Consider the following 23720-nt stretch of genomic DNA (forward strand, 5'->3'; position numbering starts at 1 on the left):
AGCGAATTTCACTGGATTTTGGTTGATTTTTATGTGAATGTTCTTAAAGAAAATATTAGAAGTTTTACTGATATATATGGAATCACTATAGATACTCTTAGGATTTTTTTGGAAAATGTTTACTCATTTTTTGAAAATATTTACAAGAATTTTCTTGCCAAATTTGGGGGATTTTTTAAAAATAAAACTTTTAAGGAAAATCTTTAAGGAATTATGGGAATTTTCTTCCTGAAGGTTTTGCAAACTGTCTGAAATTTGGAAAAAATTTTTGCTGAATTTTTTTTTTTTTTTCAGACAAGAAAACCATATGTTTTGGTGCCCATAAATGAAGACAGCAGGATGGTAAATACATCTCAAATTAGGAGGTTACATCAAAGCAAAAATCTATTTTTGAGTGAAAAACCGCTTCTTTTTTTTTTTTTTTTTTTTTTTTTTTTAAAGCATATCTGGCTTATTTTAAGACACCTAAGCTTGACAATCCTGGTAACATAGAGCTTACAGTAAGTTTTCCCAGCTAATTTTGAGATCTCAATATTCTAAATATCATATCTTATTTCAAGAAATCTTACCAAGCCATTTTTCACTTGTTCTATTGGCAGATTTTTTCATTTATTTCAAGGTAAAAGTTCCTTGAAACAAGTTTTTTTCTTGTTTTGAGAGGAGCATTTTTCCAGTGCTTCCAATCTCTCTCTCTCTCTTTTATCTCCTCCAACTTGTGCCTCTGCCTGTACTAAAATGTTCTCTGTGAAGTGTAGCAGGGGGTTTTGCACAGACAGCTGTGCCAGCGTCTGCAGAAATGACAGCTTAGGCCTGAGGACGTTGGCTGGCTGCGCCTGACGAGCTGGATCCGAGCGCTCTCGCCACACTGCTCTGCTACAGCCTGCAGGTGAACTGTCTGCAGTGCCATATGGAGGTAGGAGGAAAATTAACACCGAGATGAGGAAAGCTGCGTGACGGCCTGAACTACAAACTGAGAGGTGTTTCTGATATTTTGTCCACCACTTTTCTATCAATTCATGCACTGACAATTAACAGGATAACTACATAAAAGGAAAGAGGGAACAGAAAGCTAAAATCAGACGCGCCTGAGGCTGTAGCCAAACACTCCACACGTGGACAAACAGATTGGTCATTGTGTGACAATTACATCATTCTACAGTCTAAGTGCTGTATAAACACACCTTTGCTCCGGTGCACAAAGACATGCGCTTACCTTCTATCATGACTTAGAAATTAACAGTCAACAGAGAATAAATAAAAAGACTGTAATCCAACCCATGTTTACCATGGAAGCATGCAACAAGGTGCACATTTTGGTTTCTCTCAGATAACAGATGATTATCTAAAGCAGGGGTGTCCAACATGCGGCCCGTGGGCCAAAAGCGGTCCTCCAGAGGGTCCAATCCGGCCCTCAAGGTGTAAAAATTCCAAAGACATTAACTGCAGATTGTAAATTAGTAAAACTATAAATTTAAAAATAATTTCTAGACCATGACAAGTTGTTCTGATCATAAAGTAAAACAGTAGATTTCTCATTGTTCTTTTGTCGTTTAGTGTGTTATTTTTCTAGTATTTTGTCCCTTTTTTTGTTTTTTGTCTGTTTTTGTCATTTGTCTCGTGTTTTTGTCATTTTATTTCTCGTTTTTGTCGTTTTGTGTTTCCTTTTTGTCCCACTTGTGTTTTTTGTCTTTTTTGTCATCTTGTTATGCTGTGTTCGTTGTTTTGTGTCATTTTTTTCATTTTGTCCTTTTTTGTCTCGCTTGTGTCGTGTCTCCATTTTTTTTGATGCTTTATAATTTTGTCGAATTTTTTGTTTTTTTCGCTGTTTCGTGTCTTTTTTGTCATTTTTTGTCATTTTGTTCCTCACTTTTGTCGTTTTGTGTCTCATTTTTGTAATATTTTGTCTTGTTTTTGTTGGGTTTTGTCTTTTTTATAGTAAAATACTACATTGTTCAGTTCCAGATACCTGAGACTGGATGTTTTGTGTCTTTGTAGACACTCTGTGATCTGGAAGTTGTAATGTGTAAATGATAAACTGAGGCATAATATTGTTGAAATTGAATTTGTTTTTCTGAACAAATTTCAGGTTGTTCATAATGCATTGTAAAAAAAAAATATTCCTTAAATATGAACATTTTCAGAATGTACTTTTTGGCACTAAAACAAAGGAAACATTTGGAATTGTGGTTATTTATAGGTTATTATGCTGTGATTTTACTTGTCCGGCCCACTGGAGGGCAAATAACATCTTTACATGGAGGTAATGGACATTAACATCTAAATCACCAATAATCTAAAAGAAAACTTTTTTATGCAGATACGCAGAGATTTTAAAAGCCTCATGAGACACCCAGCTAGAACATTTAGTAAAATTTGTCCCCTCTTTCCAAGAAACAATAAGTAGCATATCTAAAAATAAGCAGTCATTTAGGGAAACCCTGCACAGACACTGCAGTCGTTACAACACGCTCAGTTTCTTTAATTAACACCAAGGAAGTTTCATTTGACTGATGGATCAGTCCAACTGTTGCATGCATTAAGATCACAGGAAAATTACAACTATACTTCTGTGAAGGCCAGTGTTCACGGCCTAAAAGTCCAACAGTTTTAGAGTATAATTAAGATTTTCCAAGTATAATGTCGATACAATCACAGTCTGATTGTTAAAGCCAACTCTTACAAGCTCAAATCTGCCCTCTTTCTCATTTCGTAAAGGAGGGCAGCCTGGAGGTAACTTGAGGTAACTAGATTCAGATTGCTCAGCTTGGGATTAGTGAGATAAACCCATCTTAAAGGGCTAATTAATACTTGATGGGATTGGGAAGCCACTTCTGTGGTCGGCAATTACATTTGAGCAGGATTTTAACTTAGTGTAATGAGGGAAAAAAATAGCCCAAAAGAGAGGATGTATACAATGTATAAGCTGTGTATCAAGAACTTATCTAGATTGATCTAGATAAGGAGAAACAGAGATTCCAACTTAGAGGATATATTAGTTTCATTCAGGGCTCATAATTACTGACTCTTGTAACAAACCTACCATCATACCCACCAAGGATACTACTAGAAATTCAAGTCTACAAAGAAGTAAGGAATGTAGTAGGAATAGTCTGTCAATAGCCTCAAGTTTTTTGTTCTTTTTTTTTTGCTATTTTATGAAGTCGTGTCTTAAAAAAATGATCAAAAAAGTTCTACAAAACACAAATCAAACCAAACTAGCTGGATTATCTTGAGAAAATACACAGTGGTTTATCAAGAATGTTGTTACTGAAAACTAAAAATGCAACAGGAAATCATCTCAGTAAAAATCTGTTTTGTCAAACCTATTCCTACTAAAACATTCCAGCTTTTCCGGTATTAACCAATCAGAATTTAAAATCATGAAAAATTCTGTGCAGTAAGGTTTTCGTTTGTTTTTTAGTTTACTTTTATGTTTTATACTTCATTCCTTTAACATCTCCATTATCTTTGCTGCTGTATCATTAAAACGTTCCCCACTATGGGACTAATCTTATCACATAATGACACGAATGAAATACAACATTAAAAAACACTTACCTGTGGATAGGGGAACATGCCAAGCGCCAGCTGCATGGAGAGGAAAATAATTATAAATACTCAAGGATACAGTGGAAAAGTTTTGTTTTTTTTCAGTCAAACTAACAGGTAATGTGTAAGTATATGTGACTAGAAAATATAATGGAGTTAATGACAAGAAAGGCTTGAGGAAGGCCTCCGAATACCGTTTCTGGTCAAATTTCTTGGATTGGATTCCATTAGACAACGAAGGAGCTCAATAATGTGTCCACCCTTTGTTTTTTTCTTTTTAATTCACATTTTTACAAGTTATTCAGTCTTATTATTCCTCCATTTCAAAGGACAGGTTGGCTTTGAAAACAGGTAAAAGTTAGAATCAACCACAAATAAAACATTTCATTTCCTCAGAGCACCGTGCCGAATTCAACAAAAGCCTCGAAGCACAAGAGACAGTACTAAATACTCTATGGACTGACCATGCTGCGCAAACAAACTGCATATAATATAATACATGTACTGATGCATTAATGTACGCTTTTCAACTGCCAGCGTCTTTACGGCATGGAAGGAAAACAGCGCTGAAGCCACCGCAGCAAGCAGAACTTGAGACTTTCAGTCTTTGAAGTGAGCTTAGCGGCCACATGCTGACAACACTTCCTCATCAAACAACATCAGCTATTAGTTAATAAACCCTTCCAATTACCACCTGCAGAGAAGCAGATAGAGGGATAAGGAGGAGGAGGACAGGATTGTGAGGCGGTCGTATGTAATGTGTGCATGTGTGCTATTCTCACTGGGGGGTTGGGTGACAGCTCTCCCTGACATTTGGCAATTCACTCGGGGTGGGCATTTTTCATCTTGGTCAAGGGCAGCTTATTGGTAACATTACGTGATTAAAACGTCAAAACGCTCACCTCTTTCCTTGAACATAAATAGACCAACTAGTAGGCTAAAGATCAATCCAAACTGAGTGGGACTGCGAGCCATTTAATTTAGCTTAATGCACGCATCCACCGCTCCAAACAAAGAGAGCAGGGCCAGAGGATCCACTGCTATTAAACTCCATCTTTATCACACAGAGATCACGTCGATAATTCTGACACAGCTCCAACACTGCAAACTCATCCATTATTGTTATAATTGTAATGATATTAAACATTATTGACAAACAAAAGTGAGGCAAGAGCCCAAATCGTTTGTACTAGTACAGAGACAAATGGCGAATCAATACTGTCAGTGGGACGACAAGAGACCTGCGAAGTGTAATACCCAAACTAAAATGTTATTTGAAGACGTAGCGTGTCAGTCAAGCGCCTGATCAATGCTACGTAGGAAGATGAACAAAGATAGCGAATGAGCAACAAGCAGCCTTAACACACACAACACAATCCACTAGATTTGGACTGCAGGATGCCTAAATGTGTAACAATGAAAAAATTAACAAAGCAATTTTGGAAGAATTAATGTCTTCTGCATAAATTCTCCACATTCTTCCCTGAGTATAAATTAAATTTATTGACAGCCATGTAGAAATTGCTATACCTCCATGAAAGAGATTCCCACGCTCCAGACATCCGCATGGATTCCATACTGTTCTCCTGATATCCTCTCCGGCTGTGGAGAAAAAACAAACCAACATCAGGATGATAGCTTAAGTTTTCACTAGCAGTGCGATGCAATTAAAACAATTAATCTAATTAACTACAAGCTTTGTAATTAATTAATCGCTATTAATCACATTTTTGTCATATAGCAGTATTTGACGGTAAATTTTTTCGATTCAAATGAGTTTTGGTTGACTAATGAATCAATGAAGAGACATATACGCGTTGAGAATTTATAAAATGTATAAAATTTTAAATATAGAAAAAAGTGATTTCGATGACTTAAATCCTGGATTGAGTTTGGTTTTTCCACTGTATGGCACATAACATCAGCATAAGTAGTTCAAGGACTTTCAGAAAGTTGAACATCCACAGATTCATTCTGTTTTCATAGTTTCTGGGCCTGATAAATGCTGTCATTTTGATGGTTCTTTTTTGAGGATATCAATTTTTATTTATAAAAAGCTAGATTTTTTTTAATGAACTAAAAGTTGAAATTGGGTTGCACAGTGGTGTAGTGGTTAGCACTTTCGCCTTGCAGCAAGAAGGTCCCTGGTTCACGTCCCGGCTTTCCCGGGATCTTTCTGCATGGAGTTTGCATGTTCTCCCTGTGCATGCGTGGGTTTTCTCCGGGTACTCCGGCTTCCTCCCACAGTCCAAAAATATGCTGAGGTTAATTGATTATTCTAAATTGCCCGTAGGTGTGAATGTGAGAGTGATTGTTTGTCTCTGTATGTAGCCCTGTGACAGACTGGTGACCTGTCTAGGGTGTCCCCTGCCTTCACCTGAGTCAGCTGGGATAGACTCCAGCCCCCCCCCGCGACCCTAGTGAGGATTAAGCGGTGTATAGATAATGGATGGATGGATAAAAGTTGAAATTTAAGTTATTAAAAGACAGCCAGACAAACCAATGAAATAACTCTGCCAAGGCTCCGCTTCCTTGACGGAGTAATAATTTAAACAACAAAAATGTTTCATTTCTATTTATCTGCATTTTTCATCTGTCTGCCACATTCACAGATTACTGTAAACTCCAAGTCCAATTACAGCAATTATGTTCAACATTTTAAGACTTTTTGCAAACTAAAGCACTTTCAGTGTCTTCTAAAGTGGTCTATTATGGGATGGCTACATCGTTAGCCGTTAGCAGGACTGTTGTAACTAACGTTAGCACTGGTGCTAACAGCAGCATGTTTTACATTGAGGTGATACTGTCGGCTTGAAGTTTTGAAATGAGGCTAAACTTAAGGTTGAACACTCACCGCCATGTATGCATTGGTTCCCACATACGTTTTGGCAATTGAATTCACCAACTGCAAAAAAAGAAAACAAAAAAACAATCCAATTAACAGTGTTTAATTGTAAATTTTAGGGTCAATGTCTTCGATCAGGGAATAAAACACAAGCTAAGAGCGGGATCTAAATAACATTATCTGAATCTATTGGCATGTCAGGTTGATATTTGGGAGCAAACAGGAGTAACACAAGGAGACACTAGTGAGTCTGTGTGAGACTGTGTGTGTGTGTGTGTGTGTGTGTGTGTGTGTGTGTGTGTGTGTGTGTGTGAGACTGTGTGTGTGTGTGTGAGACTGTGTGTGTGTGTGTGTGTGTGTGTGTGAGAGACTGTGTGTGTGTGTCTGTGTGTGTGTGAGACTGTGTGTGTGTCTGTGTGTGTATGTGGGGATACAATAGCACATGCCATCAATGACAGGACTGTGATAATGAGTGTCTGCTCCCTTATGGCTGTTTTTTTCTTTTTGCCCTGAAGAGTGTGAAAGACGGAGGGAGAGAGACAAACATAAAAATACAGTTAAACAGACAGAGGACAAGCCAGAGCTACACACATTAAAGATGAAAAAAAAAAAAAAAAAAAAACACCTTGGAGTTGCCAAGTAAGTGGAGGTTAAAAATGAGTAACAATTTGCCACAGAAGGGATGGTGTGTGTGCGTGTGTGTGTGTGTGTGTGTGTGTGTGTGTGCGTGTGTGCGTGTGTGCGTGCGTGCGTGCGTGCGTGCGTGCGTGTGTGTGCTGAAAAGGGAGACAGAGTCCTCAGGGTTGATGTTTTGGGGAACGGTGAAGGTCTGTCCCTGATGATTACATTACAAAACACACACTGGCGCACACACACGCACACACACACACACACAATGACGAGGCTATTGTCTGCCACCCACGCTTTCCCCCAATCTACTGAATACATATCAGTGAGGCTTGGCGTTGTGTGTGTGTGTCGGGGCCATAATTATAACAAGTGATTTTTTTGGAGGCTGCAGAACAATGGAGATGGTGGGGGGGTTAATGTGAAAGGAGCACCCCTGGGACGGCGCTGATGTCTTGAGTTGGAAATGAATGCCGTGATTGACAAGCTGACCATATGCAAACGCAAACACACACACGCCGACTGCACAGGACAAGAAGCTGTAGACAAACTGTTTCTCTGTCTTCTCTCTCTCTTTCGCCCACAAACAAATCAGCGTACCTGTGTGCTGACACCAAAGTCACAGAGCTTGACTTGTCCTCGGGTGTTCACCAGCATATTGGAAGGCTTGACATCTGTGGAGACAAACTGCTTGATGGAACTGCAACATCAGCACTCTGCAGCTTGTCTTTATCAACTCTGCTCTTTTTTCTTTTTTTTTTAATAACACAGAGCCCTCGCGCTACCTTACTCACCTCTGTGAAGAATCTTCAGGCTCCACAGATACGTCAGGCCTTTGACTACCTACAAACACAGTGAACAGAGAAAAATACACACAGTTTAATTAGATGTAGCATTAGATTGATTATGTTCAATATGTCCTGGAGTTTCAACAATGTGTTTTTGTGTGCCAACATTATGCTGCTGTTTCAAGGTAGACAGTCAGCCATGATGCTCACTGCTTATTCTGCTCATGATGCGTCTTACGGCATATAAAACACATCATATAAACGACAGAAAACTTGATTTCACCGTCAGATCCACCCATCGCTCATTACATCTGGATATAAAAGAGCAATATGGCCACGACGAAATTTGAGGCTTAAAAACAAGAATTCAATTCAATTTTATTTATATAGAAGAAGAAGAAGTATTCATGAGTCAGGTGACGTCATGATCACGATGTCCATCTTTTATATTCTATGGTTTCTATGGTGCTTATTAAAAGTACTGACCCTACTGGGAAGTTTTCCTCTCTTACTGTGTAGTTGTATTTCAGGATGAAATCATGGTCGATTTAATTGGCCTTTATTGACAAAAATGCACAAAATCAGTATTTAGTGCTGTCAAATGATTACTTTTTTTTGCAGCTTAATCACAGGGTTGTTGTGGATTGATTTCGATTAATTAGATATTCGTTTTTAATCTATATTTATAACGTTTCATTTTGTATGAGCAAACAGATTCAAGAAACAAGGGAATATGTATTTACATTTCCCACTGAGACGGCCAACATACTGGTTACCGTGTTCCATTTCGAGTTGCTTGGTTGTGCGGCGGCAAGTCTGACAAACTGTCTGAAATGTAGTTGCGTTAATTTCATTAAAATTTTTAAATCAGATTAATGACGATGATGGATTAATCCGCACTAAATTGTTAATTTTGACAGCTCTAGTAACATTCTTTCATGTCAAACAGGAAACAGATTTCAACAAAGTAATGTCAATTATTTAAAAAAGATAAAATGTAATTTACGTTCCTGTTGAAAAATTCAGGACCTTTTAAGTGAAGAATAGAGATCATCTCATTGCAGTGGAAGTATCTCAAGTGATTGTAGTATGAAGATTTTTTATCTGGAAGGTCAAGTCACTGGTGAATCCGAACTGCTGGAAATAATTAGAACATGAAGACAGAAGAGCACTCTGAGGAGCTTTGTGAACGGTTACAATAAAATTTCCAAGTCACTAAATATTTGTACAGGTAAAGCCATCATTAAGAAATGGAGGGAATATGGCACATGTGAACTCTGCAGGTCGTCCTCAAAAACTGAGCGACTGTGCAAGAAAGAAACTAGTGAGGGAGGCCACCAAGACACCCATGACTCCTCTGTAGGAGTTTAAAGCTTCAGCAGCTTAGATGGAAGAGATGTGCATTGTTAGAGCTTTATGACAGAGAAGAGAACTGATTCACTGACTGGACCTTCCAGATAGAGGTATCTTTATACTACAACCACTCAATACACATTCACTGCAATCAGATGATCTCAAAGGATAGCGTTACTTTTAAACCGACAATTCAGTAAGGATGGTTTTACCTTGGCGACATGTTTCCATGGCATCTGCCCTCTTCCTCAGAGCGTCATCCGACGTGTGATAACGTGTCCTTTTTTATCACTCTGAAGAAGACAGCAGATGCCATCGAAACATGTCGGCAAGGTAAAACCATCCTTTCTTACTGAATTATCGGTTTAAAAGTAACGCTATCCTATAATAATAAGTGACAGAATGAACATAATCCAACTATTCAGATGATCTCAGTTTCACTAATTGTGACTTTTAGCACCAGTTAGCTGCATCTGTGTTGAATTAGTCTTGATATTACTTTGTAAAAATCTGTTGTCTAAAGTTAAAACAGCTGCGTTATATTGACCATGATTAAATGTTTAAAAGTAATAAAAAGAGAAAACTTGGAAAGAGTGTGAATACTTCTTAAAAGCATTAAACCTCAGCGTGATGGCCTGCAGTTTTTAGAAGATAATTCTCTTGAACAAAAACACAGGGTGGGTGCACCTAATCCCTCAACATAGGCGTGTAAAAGAATCAGCCCCAAGAAGAAGAATTCAGCAGTCTTTAGGTGTTAATACATGGAAAAGGACCATAAAATTGACCAGACTTGAATTGTTAGCTGCACTGAGCAGACTTTCTATTGAACTGTGATGGCAGAATGAGAGTTAAACTGAACATTAAAGCTTCCAATTTGCTAGAAAATCATCATTCCAGCCCTTTGCTATAGTGACAAGCTTTGCGTAGTTGTTGAAATAATACAACTACAGATGCAGGGAAGCAAGGAAACGTTTTGGAACAGGATGACTCGTCTCTCCAGAGGATGAAGGGAGAGTTAAACAATTAGAGAAGCCAGGTACTGAGATTCTTCTCCTCCATTCTGACAGACCTTCAGTGGTTTGGTTAGGGCACCTTGTCAGTAAGCAGTAAAGATTTAAGTATTACTCATTTCTAAATAGATAATACTGCTTTAAGGTGATTTCTTCATTTATGGGATATGAGAGCTGATTCAAGCCTCAAGGCTCCCGTCATCAAACAACATCTGAGATAAATTAAGAAAGCACAAAAGCTCTGTGAAGTCCTGCTGCTTTACAAGGTTGTGGTGAGAGTGCAACAACTGGCGTTTGCAGCTTCACTCGCGCCCTCTTGGGTGCTTTTCCTTCTGTGATAATTAACAACTGTGACAGTGGAAAGGAGGGAAAGCTGTGAATTAGAATTAGCGCTGACTAAATAGCTGTCATTGTTTGATTACGGACAAAGTTAAAGGAGAGAGACAGAAAAGAGGAGGTGGAGACAAGAGAAGGGTAATGAGTGTGTAAAAGAGACATGCATTAATCAACATCAAGGCCGTTTCGATCAAAATGCTAGTTTTAACTGAGGGTAGAAAATGAGGAAGCGAAGGAGGGAGGGGAGGATTAGAGGAAAACAACACTCACTTTGTCCATCACTCCACCAAATAAGGGCTAATTGAAAAATTCACACCTGTGGTTCTCCTGTGTTTTGTTCCATTATTAAACTGAGTATTTGCCTCAGGCCAGTTCTGTTTGCAACAAACAAATAACAGGTCACACTCAGAATGGTGACGAGTAGGAACGACGGGCGATGACATCTGAGGCATGAAATCAGCAACAGCGTACGACTGCAGCCGACTCCCACAAAATACATACTGAGAAAAGTGGCTTTAAAAAAACATGCACAGAGGTCCCTCGTCTATCGCAGGGGTTAGGTTCCAGACCCCCGCGACCATATTTATATTAGTATTTATATATATTTTTAGGCTTTATAAACCCTCCCCACACACTGCACAACACCACAGAGCAACACTGTGCAGCGATCAGATGCCGATGTGAAATGGACAAGGCCAGATGCTTTTACTTAAATGTATTTTTTTATATATTTTAAAAATGTTTAGTCTAGAAAATGCTTATTCTATTGCAAAAATAATTGAAATAATGTAGCGATTGCAGAGCCGGTCACCATGACTGAACTGTTGTGCTGCAATGCACCATGGGAGTTCTGGGTGTTGGGGGTTTAACCCTGTGAAACTCAGTGTTGCAAAAATACATCAGTTTTATGTTTTTTATTTTATACATATATATATACATTACTTTGGCAAATTTTTTGGTATTTTTTTATATTACATGATATAAACATATATAATATATAGTCATTAGAATGCTCTATCAACTCAAGTAATACTAATATTTAGTGTGCTTGATGGAAACTTACTGCCACCGCGATCCTCCCCAGAACATGTTCTGGAATTCTTTTGTAGACGTCCAGAGATCCACCTGCGTGAGACAAATAGCTCAGGAATTTATACAGAAACAGCAAAATCTGCATTAATATCTTAAGGGCATTTACAGCACATCATGGGGGTTCAAAATTCACACTTCACAATCCATAAAGCTGACAAAACACGAGTGCAATATGGTCAACCAGCACAATGCTGTGGAGTTAAAAAACAGACTTTTAGATGCAGTCAACTTAGTTGAAGAATGTTTCAGAATAAAAGTGAGTCTACATAATCAGATGATATATCTCTTATCTCTTAGATACTTGAGCAGTGACTAAAAACTGAGGGAGGCAGAGCGTTTGCATTTTGCAAGAAATCAGGTTGGCTGAAACTTTCTTCTAAAAACTATTTTTATCAAAAACCCTTTCCTGATTTTACTTTAGTTTTAATTTCTTTCAAACTGTCTTATATTTCTGTTAAAAATGTGTAGACCTTTTCCAACAATTCCTTGTTTCTTAAGACACCGAACTGTGTTTTCATCTGTCTTTATTTTGCTGCCCTCTGAGGAACATTAGTTTTGAAAAGTGTGCTGTAAATAAAAATTAACATTATATTCAATATTCACTGTTATATCTTAACTTGATGACACATACATTGTGTACATTGTGCACATGCAACTGTAGATGAATTTTTTTTTAATACTGTTAATTCTTCTTTTCAATAATCAAATCTGAGTGGAGATGACTGATCAAAGAAAAGTTCCACGAAGTAAAGAAGTGTTCAGAGGTTATACAGACTTCGCTGACAAGCCGGCAAACGTGTGAAACAGGGGAATGGCTGCATTAACACACACTCAGACAAACACACACACCTAAAAACACAAACAATCTCTCATCTCACACTAGCCGACGCACACGCATACAACTACACCTACAAAATGCACTTAGGTCCAGATTTATCACGCCCTTGTAGCTTTTAGCACACAGGGATGCTAAGAAGCTCGCAGCATCGGACATTCTTTTGATCCGTAGAAGTGTAAATGGATACACAGTGGGGAGACAGACGACCGCTCCCTGCAGCCTCCTCCACACAACTGTAGCTGGCAAAGAAAAACTCACCGTCCATGAACTCTGTGCATATGGATATCCTGTTCTCTACAAAAAAGGCACTGAAGAAAGTGATGATGTAGGGAGAATCACACTGCAAGCAAGAGCAGACACAATGCGATTATTAAAGAGCGTGTCAAAATATTCATTATGATAAAAAAAAAAGACTGTTTAAACCAGGGGTGTCCAACATGTGGCCCGTGGGCCAAAACCGGCCCTCCAGAGGGTCCAATCCAGCCCTCAAAGTGTAAAAATTACAGAGAAGACATTAACTGTAAATTGTAAATTAGTAAAACTATAAATTTAAAATTATTTTTGATCATAAAGTAAAATATTAGATTGTTCATTGTCCTTCAGTCATAGTGTCATTTTTGTAATATTTTGTCGTTTTTGTCTTTTTTTGTCGTTCGTCTCATGTTTTTGTCATTTTGTTTCTCATTTTTGTCCAGCTGTGTTTCCTTTTTTTTCGCTTGTGGTTTTTGTCTTATTTTTGTCATTCTGTGATTTGTTTTTTTGATCGTTTTGTGTAGAATTTCTGTCATTTTGTTTCATGCTTTTGTCATTTTGTGTCTCATTTATGTAATATCTTGTCTTGTTTTTGTTTTTTGCCTTTTTCTGTCTTTTTTTTGGTCATTTGTCTCATGTTTTTGTCGCTTTGTGTTTCCTTTTTGTCTCGCTTGTGGTTTTTGTCTTATTTTTGTCATTTTGTGTTTTACTTTTTTCATCATTTTGTGCATCGTTTTTGTCATTTTGTTTCATGCTTTTGTCATTTTTTTTGTCTCATTAGTGTCATTTGTCCAGTTTTTTGTCATTCTGTATCTTTTTTGTCAAGTTTTTTGTCTCTTCTTTGTTTTGTTTCGTGTCATTTGTCTCATTTTTTGTCATTTTGTTTCTCGCTTTTATCGTTTTGTGCCTCATTTTTGAAATATTTTGTCTTGATTTTGTTGTTTTTTGTCTTTTTTAAGCTAAAACAATATATCATTCAGTTCCAGATACCTATGACTGAATGCTGTGTTCCTTTGTAGACACTCTGTGATCTGGAAGTTGTAATGTGGAAATGATAAACTGAGGCTGAATGTTGCTGAAATTGAACTTATGTTTCAGGTTGTTCATAATGTTTAGTAAAAAGATTATTTCTGAAATGTGAACATTTTCAGAATGTATTTTTTGCACTAAAACAAAGGGAAAAAAATGCGGATTTGTCTTTATTCATAGGTTGTTATGCTGTGATTTTACTGGTCCGGTCCACTGGAGATGAAATTGGGTTGACTGTGGAACCTGAACTAGAAAGAGTTTGACACCCCTGGTTTAAACTGTCTCCTCCTTTGAATTTGAGTAAAAAATGATTAGAAATTAAACTGTAAAGGTGCAACAGTTGCACTTAATTGCACAAACTGAAGTTCCTAATGATCACTGAGGCATAGGAGCATCATTCAGCTGCATTTATCTGATGTCGATCTAACTGTTTTCATTGAAAAGAAATGATTCATCATTTAATTAAATGCAGAGTGCATGAGAAAAGAGCTAGTTGAGCAAAATGGAGGCAAAAGCAACATACTGAGCTCAAGCAATGTTTCCTCTGTTGCAGTTTAATCACACGTTCATTTTGGCAGTGAAAGTGAGTTTCTATGAACAAAATATGCAAGAAAGAAAAATAAAAACAGGCTCCTATTCATGGAGAGTGATCAGTAAACTTTAAACTATTCCACCTTTATGTGCATGTGTGTCCATCTATCACTGATCCCCAGCTTAAGCTGTAAGACCAGAGGCGATAAATGGCATTTCATTAGTGAGACTCATGGTTAATTAACTATGTAGGTGTGGTAGGATGGCAGGAATCAGTGGTGGAAGAGCGGAAATTGCTTTGGTGAAGAGGAACAGATGAAAAGAGTCGAAACTAACCTTGTAGAGGATTTCTAACTCTGACATGATTTGCTTCTGTAATTCCACCGTGATATCCAGAGGAATGACCTGCAATCAAACATCAGGAAACAAAGCAGAGCCTTTAATAAACCAAACACTAACGACTTATTTGAATGTTTTAATGTGGCACGCTACGTGAAAGACAAAGTACTGACAGTCGTACAAATGGAAGGAATTCTCACCTTGACAGCTAAAACACGCTTGCCAAGAACGTGATATGCTCTGGAGGGACAAAACAGAAAGTAATATGAATCAAAATGGAAATAATACAAAGGAAATGCAACCTCCTTCTGTAGCCACCAGACATTAATACACTGTTACTTACTATTTAATAAACACATTAAAACACAAAAGTAACTGTGGCATGTTTAAAAGATGCACTCTTTTAAGTCAGTATTTTGTCACCTTGTCTTTGGCTGATATCACAGCTTGTCCAGGTACAGTATTCCAATAAATATGTGCAGTATTTTTGCACTGGGAACAGCATTCTCCGCTTTTTGCACTGTATCATCAGGTAGCAATTACCATTTTGCACTACTGTGTTTATATATTCCTTTCTAGCTTGTAAATATCTGTACAGGGGGTTCTCAGTTTATGACGTCATCGACCTACGGTGTTTCATCGTTACGTGGAACTAGTTGACGAGCGGAGCGGATGAATATGTTGTCACAGTCCAGTTGTAAAAACAGCTCAATATATTGTAGAGACCCTCTGTGATGAATGAGTGAGACTTTATCTGGTTCTCTGCTGGTTTATTGAATCTTCACACAGGCTACTGTGGACCGTAGCCAACGCCAGAATAACTAGAAAAACCCCATAACTTAGCTCCAGAATTATCAGCCATTCCCAGCTCTCTCTACTGCTGACTCTCAGCCAATCAGAGGTGAGCTAACTAAACATGGCACGTTCACTGACATTAGGTAAATCTGGAATTGAACAATAAACATTGAAACCTCAACATCAACAACAATATCAGTCCATTACAATATTCTGTTATCTTTGGGTCGGCTGTGGCTCAGGTGGTAGAGCGTGTCGTCCAATGATCGAAGGGTCGGCGTTTCGATTCCCGCTCTGTCCTAGTCATGTGCTGTTGTGTCCTTGGGCAAGACACTTTACCCACCTGGCCTCCAGTGCTGCTACTCACACTGGAGTATGAATGCGTGTAAATGTTGGTGGTGGTCGGAGGGGCCGTAGGCGCAGATTGTCAGCCACACTTCCGTCAGTCTGTCCCAGGGCAGCTGTGGCTACAAATGTAGTTTACCACCACCAGAGTGAGAATGTGTGAGTGAATGAATAATGGATTCATTGTGAAGTGCTATATAAATCTAATCCATTATTATTATCTTCTAGTAAAATGATTCACACATGCATGAAAGTCGTTGGTATTCACGACTTCTATGAAGAACTGATTGATATCGGGATGCACGGAACGATCACAGGAGTTTCGACTTACGGTGAAAATGGACTTACATTGATCTGTAGGAATGGAGATATTCCATTAAATATCAGCCGTTTTGGGCGCCCAGGTAGCTCAGCTGTTTGAGTGGGGGACCCATGAACAGGGGCTATAGTCCCTGACACAGCAGCCTGGGTTTGAGTCCAACTCACGGTCCTTTGCTGCATGTCTTCCCCCCATTTTCTCCCTACTTTCCTGTCTGCCTCTCAACTGTGTCCATCTAATAAAGTCAACAAAAGGCCAAAAAAATAACTTAAAAAAAAATCTGCCGTTTCCAGATAGAATAGTCATTTACCACATTAATGTCTGAACTGTATTTCTGACTAATCTGATGTTATCTTCATTGAAAAAATACTTTTCTTTCAAAAAGAAGGACATTTCTAAGTGATCCCAACTTTTGAACACTAGTGTAAATCAAGGGAATGTGCTCCAAAATGGTTGCATACAGCTGTATATTTTACCCTTGACAGTACAGTCTCGTGCCCCACACTCTGCCCTGAAAAATGATGACTACTAATCAAAGCGATCATGAACTGTAAGTAGTTTATGATGCTTCAGTTGTAGTTGTTTTTCAGAGTAAAACTGCATCATACATAGGGGATAAAACGCAATAAAAAACACTCCTATTACCCGACATAAATGACAATAAACCTGTATCGGTCTGTGAGTTTCTGAGTCTGAATTAGCATGACGAAGTGCTTCTGTCATTTCTCCTAAAGGTCAAAGATCACCACGCAAATCGAGAAGCAGTCAGGCCTGTCTCTACCTGTTCCAGACAGAGTTTTGAGTTGCAAGTGAAGCAGCAGCCCCAGACCGGCCCCATAATGATTTAATTATCAAACTCCTTAATGCCAAACGTCGGCTTTAGTTACAGCCCTTGAAGGTTGGTTTACGGTACTGGTGACAATACCTCAGGACCTCTCAACATACAATCCTCAAGGACGAATACTGTCCAACAGCTGTCAGGTGATGAGGATGAGGAGGGTTCAGCGTACGTCAGAGGGGCCGGTTAGTGAACGCGATACCTGCCTACTCACCTGTCAGTGGGTCTATTGAAGAGAACGTGTACGGTGCAAGGTGTGATTAATGCGTCTAAGATTGGAGTATCGCATTGCTCCTCAGCCAGATACCTCTAAACTGGCCCAGGCCTTTAATTAATGACACCTATTAGTGCCACGTCAGTTATTTACCCACAGGTAGAACAAACACTGGTCTCCGACTGCAGCTATGCCATGGTATCTTTGATAACAGTTTGGTGACCGGTGAACTCAAAAACTAAACAAACAGAATTAAATACAAGCTGCAGAGAGAATCAACAGTAATCTCACATATTGAAATATTCTTTCATTTCATTGCTTGTGGCAAAGTCTCATCATTTCCTTTAATCTTGTATGAAGTAGGTTCACTACTGTTGAAACAGAAAAGATGTCTTCATCTACAGCAGGGGTGTCCAACATGCGGCCCGCGGGCCAAAAGCGGTCCTCCAGAGGGTCCGATCCTGCCCTCAAAGTGTAAAAATTACAGAGAAGACATTAACTGCAGATTGGAAATTAGTAAAACTATAAATTTAAAATAATTTCTAAACCAGGGCTGCACAGTGGCGTAGTGGTTAGCACTTTCGCCTTGCAGCTAGAAGATCCCTGGTTCGCGTCCCGGCTTTCCCGGGATCTTTCTGCATGGAGTTTGCATGTTCTCCCTGTGCATGCGTGGGTTTTCTCCGGGTACTCCGGCTTCCTCCCACAGTCCAAAAATATGCTGAGGTTAATTGATCATTCTAAATTGCCCGTAGGTGTGAATGTGAGAGTGATTGTTTGTCTCTGTATGTAGCCCTGTGACAGACTGGTGACCTGTCTAGGGTGTCCCCTGCCTTCACCTGAGTCAGCTGGGATAGACTCCAGCCCCCCCGCGACCCTAGTGAGGATTAAGCGGTGTATAGATAATGGATGGATGGATAATTTCTAAACCATGACAAGTTGTTTTGATTATGAAGTAAAATACTAGATTGCTCATTGTTCTTGTGTTGCTTTGTGTCTCATTTTTGTAATATTTTGTCTTGTTTTTGTTGTTTTGTTGTCTTTGTCTGACATTTGTCGTTTGTCTCATGTTTTTGTCATTTTGTTTCTCATTTTGTGATTCCTTTTTGCCTCGCTTGTGTATTTTGTCTTAGCTTTGTCATGTTGTGTTTTGCTTTATTCATTTTTTTGTATATCGATTCTGTCGTTTTCTGTTTTTTGTCTCGCTTGTGTGTTTTTTGTCATTTTGTTTCTCATTTTTGTCGTTTTTTGTCTCATTTGTCGTTTTGTAACTTTTCTGTCTAATTTTTTGTCTCTTTTTTGTTTTGTTTGGCGTCATTTGTCTCATTTTTTGTCATTTTGTTTCTTGCATTTGGTTTATGAAGTTGTGGTTATTTATAGGTTATTATGCTGTGATTTTACTGATGGGCTTAATGTGGAACCTGAACTAAATGAGTTTGACGCTCCTGTTCTACAGTGTGGTTCAGGTCATTTGACGAACTTCAATACCTATCGGGCATTTAAAAAAAGAAGTTAAAGAAAAATTGAACTTTGAAGTCCGAGAATAAACCATGAGCCTTTTGTTGATTTGAATGGATGGTGTTCTTTCTGGACAAACAGTTTTTGTTCTTAAATGTCGTCGTTCTTTCTGGAACGGAGCTCTTTGCACATGAGGTCTTGTTTTCATTTTGATGTCTCATTCTTCCTTTAAGCTACAATCAGTATCAGTTAAGCATGACTGCTGCCTCTTAATTAAGACGAAGATGTTAACTGAGGCAGGATCGCAGGGGTAGACGTGTTAAATATTGACTGGGCAGGCTGTGTGAGTACAGCAGCCTGAGAAGAAATTAAGTTTTCACCATGCTAAACAACTTGTATTTCTCATTAAGAAGTCCAGACATGCTGGAAGACGCATTTATCCTGTGGCTAATTTCAGGTTCTGTAACTACTTTGATGTATTTCCTTGTGTATCTTCATGCAAACTCTCATACAACCCCAAGCAGTTTCAGGCTGTTTCCCATCACATTTTTGTTCACTGTGGGCTCTTTTTTCACAGCAATATAAAGTCCTGCACCTCTATGGAAACAACACAACCATGTCTAGAAGTAGAATAAACTCAAAAATGACATATTTGCAGTACACATGTGCAAACACATTGGTCTGGGGGCTCTCTTTACATTAAAGAAAGGTGGGAACTGGAAATGAAGATGAGGAGTAGCGGGACGTGTCCAATTCAGGACACAAAATAACCAACACTCCAATGTGGAAAGAATTTAACTGGAAAGTAAAGATGAGATCTTTTAAAACACCCTCCATAATCTCAACCTTTGATAGAAAAAATAACAATTACTGTTGGAGAAATCGATGTGCAAAATGTATGGATTTTCCTATTTAAACATTGATTAATTTAACTGATTTAATAAATTTTATTCATTTATAACTCGTTAGAATTATTTCTATTTATTGATTTCTCTATTTAAACACTGACTAATTTGAAATACTTTATTATTTTCTTAGAATTAATTTTGTTGATTTCTCTATTTATACATTGATTGGATGGATTTTTAGAAATGTATAACTCTTCTTGGAACTAACTTGATTAACTGCTTTCTATTTTTACACATTAACTGATTTAATTTAGTTGTAACTCTTATTAGAGCTAATTTTATTTATGAATTTCTATTTTTACACATTAACTGATTTAATTTATTTATAACTCTGATTAGAGCTAATTTTATTTATGAATTTCTATTTTTGCACATTAATTGATATCATGTATTTCATTCATTTATAACTCTTGATAGAACTACTTTCATTTATTGATTTGTCTATTTAAACATTGATTAATTTGACTAATTTGAAATATTTTATTTATTATTTTTCTTAGAACAAATTTTACTGATTTCTCTATTTATACATGAATTGATTGGATGTATTTTTTACAAATTTATTACTCTTCTTGGAACTAATTTTATTAACTGATTTCTGTTTTTACACATTAATTGATTTAATTCATTTTATTTATTTCTAACTCTTCTTATAGCTCATTTTATTTATGGATTTCTCTACTAAAACATTGATTAATTTCACTGATGTATAACTCTTGGTAGAACTACTTTCTGTGAGTCATCCATATACAATACTTTTTTCACTGGGTATTTTCTTCAATCTGCTTCACATAAATCCAGCATCCTCAACATTAGCGGATAGGATTAGAAATAGTTCATTTTCATAGGAGAATATCAATTGAGAAACTACCTGTATGTCTGTGTTAGATACAAATATTCTCAAGTTTAAACAAACGTCTTTGAGCAGCATGTTTAAGCCTGGAGACGTGGTGTGACTACTGCTCGGTTAAAGCGTTATTCTCAGACTGTCCTTGACCACCTCAGGGCCGAGCATCCCTGTATGAGTTACAGTGACAGGCCTGTGACAGCGGGAGACATGGGGACAAGGTTACATAGCCACCCCCCGCCACTTCCCCCTGATCTGACCCCAGTAAACGTGCCCCATTGCCTGGATCTTATTTACACTCCAGCCCGCTCTGTAATAAAAGCTCCATCATGCAGTATTCATAGGGCCTCTCGCTATGTCTCTGAAGTTGGGGCTGTGGGTTGGACAGACCGGCCTCCAGGATCAGGGCTAACGTTTACACCGCCACATGGGCGACGGCCGCCTCGCTCTCCATCTCTTTCACCTGATACTGCTATAATTGGTCTCCTAAGTGACACAGACAGACAGAAACCTAAACACAGACTGACACGCAAGTAACACAAACATACACAAAAACCCTTCCTATTTATCCACCACACTACAAAATGAAAGACTTTGAAGCTAAATTAAAAAAAAGAACAGATGAAAGGGTTTTTGTATATATACATGCTAAAAAAGGGTGATTACTGAATGTACTTTAATCATTATCTTTGAGAAGAGGCCTCTTGTGGCTGAGAGAGTGATTACAACAACACAACTGCTTCTGGAGTTTCCGTTCTGTGTCAAACTGCTCAAAACCACTCTACTCATCCGATACCACTTTTAAACTGCTCTGTTTAATCGATATAGGAGAGATGCTACGCAAGTTGAATGGTACTTGCATTGCAGTCAGTTTGTTTTCTTATGTACTATTCACATGGCATTAGTATTACCTGGGTATGCAGTCGTCATGGCAACAGTAAATACAACAAAGCAGCGATGTGACTTGAGAACAGTGGGCAGTGTTGTCAGGATAACAGGCCATCAGGACATTTGTATTAAGCCTGTTGAAAGATAGGCCTAGAAAAATGCTTCTTACCGCATGCTGCTACGCATGTCATCCATCTCTATATCCTACCAGATTTCCCTCTTCTTGTTGATCTGATTTTGCCGTTTCTGTGAATGGTCCATTGGCCTGTTGTGTATCGGCCTACTTCTGCATTTGCATCTAAAATGCTGTCAGTTTCCACCACAGCCTCCAGAATTCAACCGGGAAAGAGGTAGAAACAAAAAAAACAACAAATAAAATACCCCCCAATCACTGAGATGCAGATTCATACGAGACTAGTATTATCACAGGATGTTGTCTGGCCAAATATGGTAGGTAATTTGCGGTGGAATTTTTACTTTACAAATTACAGACATGGAGCATTTGCACGGGATTAAGATCACAGACATCCTCCACAGTTACTACAAAAATCACCATTACATCATCATTAGTCCTGAGGTGATACTAATCCTGTGCAAATAGGGCTTAAGGCCACATCCAACATAACATACAAGGTATCAAAATGTATAACTTTTGCAAAGTTTGAACTTAAAAGTCCACACTCTTCATGGGCTTTAAGAACTCTAAAAAACAAGTCTTTTGGTGACCCAGTTTTAGTCTGGCCAAGCAGAAGTGGAGACTTTTAGAAATTATGGCTAAGCTGCCTACGTTTGCTTCGTAATTGGGTTAGTCACTCTGCGTCCTTCCCTGATTCATGACACTAACCTTTTCCTGGAAGACGACAAAGTCATAAGCTGGATTTACTTCATTTCAGTGGCAGTTGCACCTCGTCGTCAGTCCAAGCAAAGATATCTCTGGTCTTTCTTGCCATCATTGCTGTTGTTTCTCCACAGAATATTTTACAACTCGGCAACCAACTCTGTTTTTTTTTTTTTATTACAGCACAAGCATGCCCTGTAGGGATGGGAAACTTTGGGCACCTCGCGAGTCGATAATGATTACAATTCAGGGGCTACGATTCGATCATAAATCGAATATTGATGCATCTTTAATTTATGCATATTGTAGAGTGTTGGGATGGCCGTGTCGGTGAAATAGCGCCGGGATGGGATGGTGTAACTGGGCTCCAATGTATGCAGCAGTGCACACGTTACATATAACGTGGCTCTTGTCCAGTTCGCTTCCATCGTCGATGTTGTAGAAGTCGAAGTTTTTCCACGTCTGCTTTTAAATTAGATGGAGCTGTTCGGATCACAAGGTGAGGTGGGTGGCGGTCCGCCAGGTTTGTTTTACTCTTTACGTGTCGGCATGTCCGCTCCAGGTGTTCATCCCAAAGTGTCCCAGAGATGAGGTGTACCGCGCTTCTTAGTTCCACATTATTTAGAACCTTCTGTGTTACTTTAATTAACAGATTTAAACAATCAAAATTTGGATGTTTGTAAATTGCTTCAGATTTGTCCACGTCGGAATCGCGATGCATAGAAGAATCAGACATTTTCCCCACCTCTAATGCCCTGAGAGTACATGAATAATCAGTGTGATATGCATTTACAGGCATGCAATTCTGCATGGAGAAAATTTCTGAAATGGTGGTAATGGTGTGAACATGATAGTTTTTACTTTAGAGGCAGCTTTGAAATAAAAACATTATAGTGTGGATGTAGTCTGAGAGCTGCTTATATTGTATCGTGTAGCAGGTAAAAAAAAAAAACATGGGCAGAGCTGTTCTTTGGATATTTGCTGTTTCTGTGTGTGCTCTAGGTTTCAAAGTTAACACTATGTTCCACTGAAATAAAGTCATCAAACTAACCCCCAGTAGACACTAAATACTCAACCATTTCTCACCACAATCATATACTAACTGCTTAGTTTGAGATTTGAAACCACAAAACTTTGGAAATTTGTTAATTTTTTCTCAATTTCAGATAACTTCACCATTAAGCTATGTCAACACAGAAGTCATTTAGACAGTAGTAACATGATTCACATTTGGCATTAAGGACTTATTTATTTGTCTCAAGTACACTTCCCATAGCAAGGCACTTTGAAAATGACAGGCAGACACTCTTTGAATTAAGCTTAATACAAAAACTCTGCCAATTTACTGAGGAATCTCCATCAGAATGGTAGGAATGACTGCAGAGATTTTGTATGACGCTGCATTCAAAGAGGACCTAATTAGCCTCATAGTTCTGTGTATCAAGTTACCAAGGCCAAGTAAAAAACAGACACCACAAACTTCACCTCTTGCCCCATTGGTGTAAAATCATATAAGAAAACAGGTAGACCAATCAGAATCACTCATTAGTGGTTCCTTTAAAAGGCCCTGTAACGCCAGGTGTAAACTGAAATCCCATCCAACAGGTTTTTGACACAATCTGAAAATCAGCCTACAGTTAACAAAAGAGGTTTGGCCCTTCAATATACAACCTAATCAATGAGG

General features: G+C 38.3%; 1 protein-coding gene across 1 annotated transcript in view; it reads right to left on the minus strand.

Moving 5' to 3' along the window:
* The window catches only part of map2k5 (mitogen-activated protein kinase kinase 5), an 86335-nt gene that overhangs the window by 40044 nt on the left and 22571 nt on the right, over positions 1-23720 (minus strand). The window contains exons 9-17 of the mRNA XM_055011010.1: positions 14790-14829; positions 14587-14655; positions 12697-12778; positions 11572-11633; positions 7816-7864; positions 7622-7695; positions 6404-6454; positions 5080-5151; positions 3559-3588 (exon numbers count right to left, since the gene is read on the minus strand). Coding sequence (XP_054866985.1) covers positions 3559-3588; positions 5080-5151; positions 6404-6454; positions 7622-7695; positions 7816-7864; positions 11572-11633; positions 12697-12778; positions 14587-14655; positions 14790-14829 — 529 coding nt within the window. The remainder of the gene's footprint in view (positions 1-3558; positions 3589-5079; positions 5152-6403; positions 6455-7621; positions 7696-7815; positions 7865-11571; positions 11634-12696; positions 12779-14586; positions 14656-14789; positions 14830-23720) is intronic.

This window comes from Amphiprion ocellaris, chromosome 1 (genome assembly GCF_022539595.1).
Source record: "Amphiprion ocellaris isolate individual 3 ecotype Okinawa chromosome 1, ASM2253959v1, whole genome shotgun sequence".
Taxonomy (NCBI): Eukaryota; Metazoa; Chordata; class Actinopteri; family Pomacentridae; genus Amphiprion; species Amphiprion ocellaris.